Source organism: Acanthochromis polyacanthus, chromosome 13 (assembly GCF_021347895.1).
Source record: "Acanthochromis polyacanthus isolate Apoly-LR-REF ecotype Palm Island chromosome 13, KAUST_Apoly_ChrSc, whole genome shotgun sequence".
Classification (NCBI taxonomy): Eukaryota; Metazoa; Chordata; class Actinopteri; family Pomacentridae; genus Acanthochromis; species Acanthochromis polyacanthus.
This window is the reverse complement of record NC_067125.1, coordinates 31,519,001-31,531,107: the sequence shown is the minus strand read 5'-3', so window position 1 is coordinate 31,531,107 and position 12,107 is coordinate 31,519,001. Positions and strand designations below refer to the sequence as shown.

At 42.4% G+C, this 12,107-nt stretch overlaps 1 protein-coding gene across 6 annotated transcripts in view; it reads left to right on the top strand.

Annotated features, from left to right (window-relative positions):
* Window positions 1-12,107, top strand: part of synrg (synergin, gamma) — a 42,440-nt gene that overhangs the window by 17,953 nt on the left and 12,380 nt on the right. For all 6 annotated transcript variants that reach the window (XM_022196794.2, XM_051957728.1, XM_051957727.1 and 3 more), the window contains 5 exons: window positions 1,668-1,786; window positions 3,033-3,095; window positions 4,506-5,468; window positions 9,986-10,537; window positions 11,927-12,090. In XM_022196794.2, coding sequence (XP_022052486.2) covers window positions 1,668-1,786; window positions 3,033-3,095; window positions 4,506-5,468; window positions 9,986-10,537; window positions 11,927-12,090 — 1,861 coding nt within the window. The remainder of the gene's footprint in view (window positions 1-1,667; window positions 1,787-3,032; window positions 3,096-4,505; window positions 5,469-9,985; window positions 10,538-11,926; window positions 12,091-12,107) is intronic.

Sequence of the window (12,107 nt, the reverse complement as noted above, 5' to 3'; positions counted from 1 at the left end):
CTCTGTGAGGTGTGTTCAGGGCTATTATTTCAACGACCAAAACCAAAACTCGTCTGACTACTCAACGATGCTCTCCTTCTCTTCCGTCTTCACTGGGTTGTTCTCCTTTCTGGATCTTGTGTGAGCCTTCACAAAGGTCCAGTCAGGGTATCCACAAGTTTTCAGTGCCCCTTTCAGGTGTTTGTGTTCTTTTTCCTGGCCTTGGGTACTTGTGGGTAACTTGTCAGCCCTGTGTTGCAGTGCGGAGAGCAGGCGCAACAATATACCGTAGTGATCCCATATGTGTCTGGTGTGTCTGAAAAATCGAGGAGGATTTTCAACAAACACCAGATCCCTGGCTTTTTTAAGCCAAACAACACCCTCAGGCAAAGGCTGGTCCACCCAAAAGACCCCACACCACACAGCCAGAAGAGCAACCTGGTGTATGCAGTTAAATGCAGCGAGGAATGCTCAGATCTTACATAGGGGAAACCAAACAGTCACTGAACAAGTGCATGGCTCAACACAGGAGAGCCAGTTCCTCAGGACAGGATTCGGCAGTCTTTCTTCACCTTAAGGAAGAAGGACACTCGTTTCAGGACACCAATGTTCAGATTTTGGACAGGGAGGACAGATGGTTTGAGAGAGGAGTAAAAGAAGCCATCCATGTCAAAGTAGAGAAGCCATCTCTGAACAGGGGTGGTGGTCTGCGACATCATCTTTCGCCAATTTACAATCAGGTTCTTTCAAAACTCCCCAAAAGAACTACTCAGGAGACTCACGCTAACGACCACCATTAGCAGACGAGGGCTCAGTCACATCTGTGCATTTCAACGACCCCCACCGATACTCACAACGACCATCGTTGAGTAGTCAGACGAGTTTTGGTTTTGGTCGTTGGAATAATAGCCCTGGACACACCTCACAGAGGTTTAAAAGCTGAGGCAACACCAACCACCACCAGAACTGAAGAAACCTCTTGGATGAGAGGTGAAACGTCTTCAAGGAACTTTCTTAAAGTCCAGTGGATTGATTTAAACAACTTTGGCTAAATTGGAAACTTTACTTAAAGGACAATTACGAATCCTGCAACAGATCTGTTTTTTTATTGAACTGAATACTACAATTGCTTTGGTAGAAGCTGAAATTCAAAGGTGGAAATTGTGTTGCAATAACTGGACAAGAATTTACATTTCTAATATTTGAAAGTGAAATCTAATTATAAATCAGTTTTTATATTAATTAGCCCATTAATTACTGTTTTAAAAATTGAACCGATTCATGGCTGTGACCATTAACTTCCTGCAGTTTTCAGCAGTAGCCTGTGATTAACTCCCAGCTAACAAATTTTCTTACTCATGTCATTTCAGCCAAACTCTGCTTGAATTTAAAGCTAGCTTGAGCCGTCTTATCAGCAGTAAGATGAGTTAAACAAACAAGATATTGAATTAGGGAGCTTTAGTTGTGCGAGTGGGTGAATTTTTTTCACTATTGGACAGATCCAGAGTAGCTATGTTCTTAATGGGGGGAAAAGGACACTGAAAGCTTTTAACAGCAACAAAAAAACTCTCCAAACTTTCTGAGCCCAGGGCAAATGTTCAGTGAGCTCAGGCAGCTTATGGGGATTAAACTCTACTATTGAACTTCCCTCTTCATGATGTCTGACTGTAGCTTTTGTGTCCCCGCAGCACGCCTGCAATGCTGACTCCAGTTTCTGGTTCCTCCTCCGCCACGTCCTCTGATAAGTACGCTGTGTTCAAACAGCTGTCTGTGGATCAGCCTGCAGAGCCAACACCCCCTGCCTCAGGTACCGTCTATACAACATGTAGGGTGTAATGTCAGGTATATTTTCTACCCTCTATGAAATGCTCCATCCAGGTACAGCCTGAAATTAAAACATAAAGCCATTTAGAAAATACTGTCTTCATATGTTTAAAGCAGCCAATTGAACAACACATCTCCTACTTCTTATTAGACAGAGAGCTGGCAGAGATTGATTGAAAGCAATTAATCACCTCATGTCTCGTCACTTGTGCACGTTCCCTCCCATTTGACCACGACTCAGCCGAAGAACGGTGCGATCAGTTTCTGGTGTTGTCATAAAACAGCGCTGTTGTAACATCTAAAATATATGATTGTTTAAAAGTCCTCTCAGGTTCTCATGCAGAGGAAACAAATTACAAAGCAACTTAACCCTCTTAGCCGCCAACAGTTTTGGCCATGTTTTGCTTCTGTCACCTTTTTATTTGTTGTCATCTCATTTTTCACGGCGATATGAAGTTCTGCACCTCTATGGAAACAGCACAACCATGACGAGAAGTAGAGAGCTAAAAAAATGTCTTCTGTGCAGTATGACAGAGGTGTAATGCCATTATTCATAAAAAGGAAAGTTGAATTTCTTTTAGTATTTATTTTGCAAAAATTGTAAAAACCTGGTATTGACATGTACAACAATCTTCCAAGTGCCCACAAGAATTGCCACCATGTTTCTGACCTACGTTTTCAATTTATGTCCATACTTGTCTCCTCTCTGCTTTTTGTAAATACAGCCTGCAGTTCATCTGAAAAGTCCCTGAGTTTTTCCTATATAACTGTTTGCAGCAGCTGGTTTCCCAGTTGTACAGAGGAGCGCAAAAATATTTATATATTTACCTACTTGCGTACTTACTTACATTATCTGGTTTTTGGAAATGGTTTATTTTTGGCAAATTTTTAAATGAGAAAAGTGATTTTAACGAAATGTCACAGTTTCACGCTTAAACTTTGTTCGAGAACCACCAGAAAGTAGAAAATTTGACAACTTGTTCTGTTTTTACAGTTTCTGGCTCTGATAAATAGTATAATTTTGGTATTTTTTAGATAGATAGCATTACTTTAAAACCTACCAGTGGGCTTTGGGGTGCAGAGGGTTAACTGAGGACACTATGACTTTAATAGAAATTTTTTTAGAAAACAAATGAAACTTGAATAATTTATTGAGTGCTTCAAGGCAACACTTGCCTGTTAAATGTGTTGTATTTTCTGTTCATGCTTTTCTGTTTGTTCTGATGCAGATATTGGAGACAAATACAGTGTGTTCAGACAACTTGAACAACCTGCTGACAAGAAACCAGTTGGTAAGAAACTTATCCACCCTTTCTTACACATTTAGATCCAGTGTTGGAACTCATTTGCAGTTATACGTACATATTAGCATATTCTTTTTTTTTACTAAAAATAAGTTTCTGGTTGTTCCTGAGTCAAAGCCTCCCCGCTGGCTGACTCTCAGAATAACAGAGAAGACATTAAAACTTTGAGATGGTCCCTGTTATTATCACTGCTCCTCAGGAAACAAATAGTGAGTCCCTCTAATTAAACATTGTATTATAACTTGGTTAGAAGCTGTCAGGTCACCACAATGCCATTGTTCCGTGTTTACACCGTGTCTTGTTTTGCAAGTCTGCAGTGTTGATACCAGTGTGTTTCCCATCCCTGTTTCATTAGAACAGTTTCCGATGGGGACAGCTCTTACAACTCCAGTAAGTCATGCTTTGCAGTGACCTTTCTTTGGCATTGTCAGGCTCCATCTCCTTAATGAGCCCATTAGTTATCTCTCTTCCACCGTACACCAGTGGTGTGAACAGATTCTCTATTTCAGTCCATGCATATATTATACCACAGTGGATTAACAACTGCTGAAACTCAAGGATGTAGTGTGACTTTTTTCTGTCTGGCTTAAATCGGCGTCATGTTGCATAACTTTGCAACAAAAAGACACAGAATTTTTAAAGCATACTGTACGTTTGCATTGCAATAAATGCTCGTCTTAACTGGTTACTCAAAATCTTAATTTCATTGACTTCCTTTACTCCCTTTTAGCTGTTTTTTCTAAGCTATTTTGTCATTTTATCAAGTACGGTAAATCTGTATTTAGCATCTGTATTATTCTCAAGTGTCTTTGTGTTCTAATGAGAAGACAGATCATTTCCAGCCTTTTCCAAAGCATTTTGTCACATCAGTAATTGGTGTTTTTTGATGTCTCTAAAGAAAACTTTTATTTGCATACCGTAAATGTTCAGTGTTTATAACTATTCTGTTCTTTGCTGAATGATATTTAACGCTTAAAAAAACCTAAAATGTCACCAGAAACCAGTTGGCCACCATGGCTTCACTGGGGAACATTTTCACTGAGGAGACATGAACAGACCAAATATCTGCTCAAGATGGACATTTTTGCCAAATGGCTTTATCAACAGTGCCTTGCATGGTAGTGTGGTTGTATGTTTCTTGAGATGACAGAGTCTTTTTGTGCAGTGATGTGTGCTGTTCTTTGGACACTCTGCAGCCCACAGCTCATCAGAACACTGGAAGTTTACCACGAGTGTTCACAGTGGAGCAGAGGCATAACTAATCCTCCACCTTCCTCTCTTGTAGGATTGTGAAATAACAGAATCATGACTGTTGCTGCCGAGAATTTCTCTTCTCATGCCACTACGTCTCGGTGCTATGTCTGTTACTGATCTTAAATTCTTCTTGTTGGTTCGCAGGGGAAGGATTTGCAGATTTCAAATCTGTCAGCGCTGATGATGGCTTCACAGACTTTAAAACCGCCGACAGCGTCTCTCCACTAGACCCTTCAGATCAGGCCAAGATCTTTCAGCCTTCCTTCCCCTCTGCTTTCCCAAACTCTCAGTCTCTACAGCAACTTCCACAGCAGCAGCAACAGCCAGTAGTGTCTCTTTCTCAGCCCAAAAATCCTCTCAACATGGCCGACCTGGACCTTTTCTCTTCCATAGCTCCCTCTGGTCCCGCCACCACTGAGACAAAACCCAGTACATTCCCCTCTGTCTCTGTGCCCCCCTCCTTAGTGCTCCTGCCAGGTGGCGCTAAGCCTCCAGGTGGAGGAGCAAATGATTTTGGTGATTTTGCCCTTTTTGGCTCCTCCTCTGATGCCACTCAAGCTTCAGCGGCAGGAGGAGCTGCAGCAGCGCCTCAGGATGACTTTGCAGACTTCATGGCATTTGGCAGTTCTGGTGGGGAGCCCAAAGGCGAAAGCAACGCAGGGGTCCAAGCGGAGTCGTCCACACAGCAGCAGCCTCAGCAGAGCTCAGACAAGTATGACGTGTTCAAGCAGCTGTCTCTGGAGGGAGGCCTCGCCTACGACGACACCAAGGAGAGCGGCGGCGGCTCCTTTTCCTCTCTCAAGAGCGACACAGACGACTTTGCCGACTTCCAGTCCTCGAAGTTCTGCACAGCGCTCGGAGCTTCGGAAAAGACTCTGGTGGACAAGGTGGCCGCTTTCAAACAGGCCAAGGAAGACTCTGCCTCTGTCAAGTCCCTCGACCTGCCGTCCATCGGCGGGAGCAGCGTGGGAAAAGACGACTCCGAGGACGCCCTCTCAGTGCAGCTGGACATGAAGCTGTCGGACATGGGTGGAGACCTGAAGCACGTGATGTCAGACAGCTCTCTGGATTTGCCGGGTCTCTCGGCCCACCAGCCCCCCGCTACAGGTGAGGAACTAGTGCGTTTGCTCTGGTGAGGCTCCGTACAGTCACACACAGTATATATTCCAAGGCCAGCCAGCCTCTCCTCCTCAGTGGCCAGTTGCGACCACCAAACACGGGGTCAAAGGGCAAATAATGAGGTCCTCTCTGAATTGAACATGCTCAAATCCTGAAGACAGACCTAACAATACATGAACAACATATCAGATTAGACACATCATCTGTCATTCTACATTTCTTCATCCATCTCAACATATTTATTTATTTATTTATTTATTTATATATTTATTCAAATGCTCAGCCTCTTCCTCCTTTCATTTTTATTCCCACTTCCCCCTCCCTGGCTCGAGTATATTATGTACTGACAGAAAGGTCCTGGCCCATATCTCTTATTTATTTACAAATGGTGAGTGCCTGGTTTTGATGCGTTGGCAGTCGTAGTCCAGAGACGAGGTCCCCGGCTGCTGTCTGTGTGACTCGGATAAGCCTCCTGTTTGTTGTGTCCACACTGCAGCGGCAGACGTCGCAATCCCTTTTCAGTGTACCTTCAGTATGTGTGTTGTTGACATGTCATGCAGCGCAGACGGAAGGTCCAGTTGAATACAGATGAGTACAGGAAGAAGTTACGGTGACGATCTTGTTTCCAATCGCAGGTTTTCGCACAATAGGCCAGCAGTTTACCAAAGGCATTATCTGTAAGCCGTCATTCATCTTTTTAACTGCTGTGTGCTCGAAGCGTAACAGATAATGTCGTTTTGATTAGCTGGAAATGAAATGCTGTCATTAATAGGAAATTTTGCATGCAAGAACTGGAAACAAGCTATTTTGAAACGGAGCAAAAGTGAATTGTGTCACAATTAGGCACATTATAGTTGAATGCAATACAAATTTCAGACCTGAGTGCTTGAATGTGAGTGCATGCTTTTGTCTCTTTATGTCCGACAGTTATTGTATTACCCTGCAGTATTTTCAGACTAGCCATGCGGTATTATTTGGTTTGAATGGCCCTCTAATTATGAGATGTTTTCGACAATAGCGTGTCGGCTTTGTCTCCCCTACCTCACATCCATGAAAGTGGAGTTAAAATTTACCTAAAACTTGTTGGGTCATTTATTTAAAGGAAAATAACCCAGTTTCCTTAATAGTCAGGTAGCGTCCATGTCAGCACTCCTCCTCCTCTCTCCACTGCTCATCACTTATTCATCGAGCATCTCACCTTCCACGTCATGGCTCATGTTTCATGGAAACCATTCCAGAGCGTTATTCGGTGTTGCATGACATGGCTTGTAATCGTTGTCAGTTGGAGGCTTTTCAGTTCAGACATTTTCAGACAGGTTTTTATGTTTTTTTTATAGCTCAGAAAATTTTCTGCAGGTTTAGAAAGTTCTACAAGTCCTTCATCTGACAACAGCCATGCAGTCGTTACTTCCACATATCAGTTAATTCTGAACATATACCAGATCATTTCCTCCAAAGAACTGATCTTTATTTCTGCTTGACCAGAGAAAAACATAAATGTAAACATCCCCATTGCCTTATTTCAGTTTCATGTGCAGCGGTCAGATTTTGGTTAAACCCAAACAGGCCCCTCTGTCCTGAGAGCAAACAAACGGTTCACGGAGCTGCAGCGAAACAGTTAGACTTCTGATTGGGCGGAGAAGCGCCCGCTCTAACATCGATACATTCCTGAGAAGCTTTTATGCTACTGTAACAGCGGTTTCCATCTCAATCTTATTTCTCTGCTGTTCTTGGGGAGCTCTGGGACTAACCTGTTGTTAAAGTGTAGCAGGCCGAGCAGTTCGAGCACCTCACCTTGCTTTGCACTGTGTTTCTGGAAATGTATGTAATCTTAAAGAGACAGTATTTCTTTTGTGAGGTTCCTTTTGAGTCACAAAAGGAATCCGAGTTTCTTTCTTTCTTTTTTATTTTTTACCGTTATCTGTGATATCGCAGCATGAATTTTTCACGTGTGGCTCTACGGTCTGGCTCTCTGAGAACATAAAGACGTTAGTATTACCCTTCCTGCCTTGCTTTTTGCTGCAGTGTGCCTGCCTTTTCAATTTGTGAAATTGACAAGAACATAATACAACATAACCATTTTATGCATAACAGTATTGCAAGTTGTTTTTATCGAGGGAAAAATGTATACATACAGATTTAATAGTGTATTTTTCTTACAGGAATATGAACTCTTATTTTGAGACTAGAAAGACTCCTTGATCTTGTCGTGATTTGCCATCTATGTAAATTACATGTAGCCTACAGTATTTAGTAAGATTAAAGTATTTTAGGTTAGCGTGGATCTAAACATCGATGTCTTTAGTAAGTAATGACGTGCTGTTATTTAAGGGATCGTAGGGGTTTGCGCACATTAGCCTTGCTTTGACAAACAATCACTGTAGCAAGAGAAAAAGGATACTGTCTCTTTAAACCTGTACCTGCATCTGTGATTGGATGTAATTAAGGCCCGTTGTGGGATGTCAGGTGTAAGGGTGGCCCTTTTTGTTTTCTGTAACCCTTTGAGTGCTTGAACAGAATCACTTTACGCGTTTACGAGCAGATTAGCGCAGACATCATTATTACTTCCCCATATTTATTCATGATTTTATGTCACAACTGACTAAATGTATAAAGACGGCAGTCTGCTCTCTGCTCTTTAAGTCACATTGACACTTTCCCTAAACAAGCATCGATTATTGGGATGCTCTTGACAGTTTTTTCCCCTCAGGTCCTCAAAGGGTTAAAGCTTCCTGCCTTGTTCTTTGAATTATCTTTTCAACCTGGCTTTCCAAATGTTCTGTATTCAGATCTTTTCCAAAAAAAAAAGAAATACCTGTTGCTTTACTTCCTAATAGTATAAACAAAGTTTGTCATCTCCCCAGAATTACTGATTCTAGTCTGTGAATGTGCCTTCTCATTCTGGTTTCTGCTTCTATATCCTCGGATTATCTTTGTTTTACCTTCTCGCTGTTTGTTTTCTTTCTTTTCTCCTGACTCTGCATGCCCTTGTATTCTAAATGACTGAAATCTACTTTTACAAGTGTTAGTTTGACAAACCTCTTGTAATGATAGACCTCTTTCACAGTACTTTGTGACCTTTCTCTCTTTCTCTCTACTCATGTTGTCGTAATAAATATTACTGTTGGTATTGCTGAAACGGGTACCGTCTTATTTTCTCCTCTCCTTTCTCGAGCGGCGCAGCGTGGCCTAATGACACGAAGGCTCACGGCACTAGATCCTTGTCAATTTCACAAATTGCTTTTCGTATCTGAGGGTTCTGTCATGCAAAATAGGAAGGGTTCAACAAGGTGGATTTATGTGTTTGTGAGCGTGTGAGGGAGACCTGAATGCTAAAGTGTTGACAAATGAGCGCGAGCTGTATAGCTGTCAGTTAGTATTAGTCATAAAGAAAGCCATCAAACCACAGAGTAAGAAACGGAGCAGATGCAGTGACAGGAGAGATCTTTTATTGATGTTGTTAGAGTGTCCGTCTTGAGACAAAATCCTTCAGGTTGCATTTAGTATAAAGAGATCAACTCCGATTATTGTTAGCAAAGCTGTTTGTCAGTAGTGAGAACAGCAAACGTTATCGTACAGCCAGAGAAGAGGAATTGTCCACAGAGGGAAAGCAGCGTTAGTGTTTCAGTATGATGAAGGCAGCAGCATAAACATGACTCACCTCAGACATAAAAACAGCAAGAGATAATTTATTAAACAGAAGTGTGGGAGGGAAGATGTCTTACTTCAACATAGTGGGTAGGTATTGCTGTCAGACTTATAAATGTGCTCAAATCCAATGTGTTGCCGGTGTATTGCAGAATTTGTTTCCACATCTTTAAAGGGAAATTTATGGGGAGAAGGATCATTTTACATATTTACATTTACATATGGTCTCATTCTCAGTATGCAGGATAATTATTAGTAAAGTTACATTAATTGGTTTACCCAGAACACCCCAAAATAACTAAATCTCACTTGCCTCTGAGTGGTTTTTAGGCAAGTTGTGAGATACTTGTGGTATTGTGACAATGGCAGTGAACATAATTTCATTTGTGGTGCTTTCAAGATTGAAAAATACCTGAAATGTCTGTTCCCCAAAACAGTAGTTCCACAAATAAAATGCTCAGAGCAGGACTGTTTGTTTGGTTCAAAGTATTTTCAGTGAAAATTGTCCACTGGGAGGTGTGTGTGGATTAAGTTGTTGTTTTTGGAAAGAAATCTTTCTCTGTGTATTTTTTAATCTTGTGAGGACCATGAAAACAAAAAGCTATCTGCATCACTGGAGGTAAATGAGAAAATAGATTTAATAATGTGGGTGAACTGGCTTTTTAAGATTCCCCAAAGCCCTCTTAAGACCTAACTACCTCTAGAAGAAAAAAAATGTCACTTGAACTGCAGGTAAGCGATACAGTGATAATCCAAGAGATCTTAGTCCTCCGTCTAGACTCCTTAATCTTCCTCACATCATGACAGCATCTGTGCTATTCCTAGGAACCACTGGTATGTCTGTGTTGTCATTACAGAAGGAGACGACATGAAATTTGACCCCTTTGGGACGTCGGCCCTCAGCACCTTGGCCAGCTATGACTGGTCAGACCGGGAGGAAAGTTTGTCCGGTGAGGTCAGAAAGCCACAGGGCTTGGAAGGAGCTTCCCTTCCATCTTTAGTCCCAACACAGAGGAAGGAACTGACCTTTGGCAGCACTGAAAACATCTCAAGCGGCTCCGTAGCAAAGATCACCACCTCCTTCCCCGCAGATGACGGCTCATCTGCAGATGACAAGTTTGAAGCCTTTGCTGATTTTGGCCCTGGTGAGCACGGCGGTGTCGATGACGGGGACGACTTTGGAGACTTTGCAAGTACTGTTTCTGAAAAGTCAGACTCACCTGCTGCCACTGCTGAGGCGGGCTCAGAGGGAAACCAAAGCGAGGCCTCGGATGACTTTGGCGCTTTCCAGGGGGACAAGCCCAAGTTTGGGAAGTCTGACTTCCTCAAAGCCAGCGCTCAGGCCAAAGTCAAATCCAGCGAGGAGATGATCAAGAATGAGCTGGCAACCTTTGACTTGTCTGTTCAAGGTGAGTCGCCATATTGATTCTACAACATGTGAGCGCAAATATCAGATTAGTCGATTAATCCATTATTCAGAAGTACTCGGCACCTATTTCGAAATGAAACTACTTTAGTTCCAGCTTCTTAGATGTGGGGCTTTTTGGCTTTTCTCTGTTTATCTGATCATCTTTTGGGTTTCTGAACATTTGAAGACACCGAATTTGAATTCTGGGAACTTTTAGTTGTTCATTATTGTATGACATTATCAATTAATTAATCAACAACATAATTGGATTATTCATTCTAAAAGTTATGAGTTGCATCCCATATTTGCTGTATAGCGAATATATAAATTGAAAAAGACTTGTGATACTGGTTTATTTCATCTAATAAACTGCCAAATCCTCATGAATTCAGTGTACACTGATATTAGTGAAAAGAAAAAAAAAAAAAAATTCACCCTTGAGAAGATGGAATAATTGAATGTTTGACAAATGAGTTGTCAAAAAATTTTGTGTATAAATGATTTTACTGAAGAATAATTTCAGCACAAAAATGTGATGTTAACATGTATTTTGACCAAACATATTGGGCTATTTAGAACTCTTCTGGGCAGCTATAAGGCCTTGGCCCTAAACTGTCGCACCACCACTCTCCTCCAGCATCTTCTCCCACCCCACCCCCACATGCCGAGTCCACCAGATCTGTAATAAAGCTGTCAGACATTAGATGGTAGTGTTGAGATGACAGCCCCGCTCTAATGGCACTGACTGGTGAGATGGATTAGCAGAGGCCAACAAATCCATGAGCAGAAATTAACCGTATCCACTCAACGGCTGTTCATTTTTTAACCACCGTTTGCTGGTGTTACGTTGCACAAATAATTCTTTGCCGTTTCCTGCACTGTGATAAACGCTCCGTAGCATCGTCTCGATGCGCTGAATATACTTTGTGTGAAGAAGAGGGCTTCGCTAACTCCTCTTCGCCCCGTGGAACAGTAATCTGATCATCTTGGGGCTTTGGGGTGGTGTGAGTTGATGTGGGGAGGATGACGCATGTCTCAGTGGGTGGTGGAGGAGTTGGGGGTGGATTACCTGCGTCTGGACACACATGCATTAACTGGCAGCCCCACTGGAACAGTCTGAGCTTAGCACGTGTTTGTCCGTCTCAGACTCCTTATGAATAATTCATACCTACATATTTATGTCTCTGTTTTGCACTTAATTATTGTTTGTCACAAATTGAGTATTTACTCATGCCGTCTTTGTCTGGGAGGAATTAGCAACAACAGAACGGAAGTGTAATGATTGCAAACAAACAGGTGCATATCTCAAAATGAGATAAGTACCTACAGCTGATAACGAAATAAATGTGTTTGTGGTTCTCTGTAACATTGTCTCCTGTGTTGGCTTCAGGCTCCCACAAACGCAGCCACAGTTTGGGTGAGAAGGAGATCGGGCGTTCGCCTCCGTCTCCGGCTCCAGAGCAGCCTTTCAGAGACCGATCCAACACCCTGAACGAGAAGCCCGCCCTGCCAGTCATCAGAGACAAGTACAAGGACCTGACTGGTGAGGTGGAGGTGAGGAGAGCCGCCAC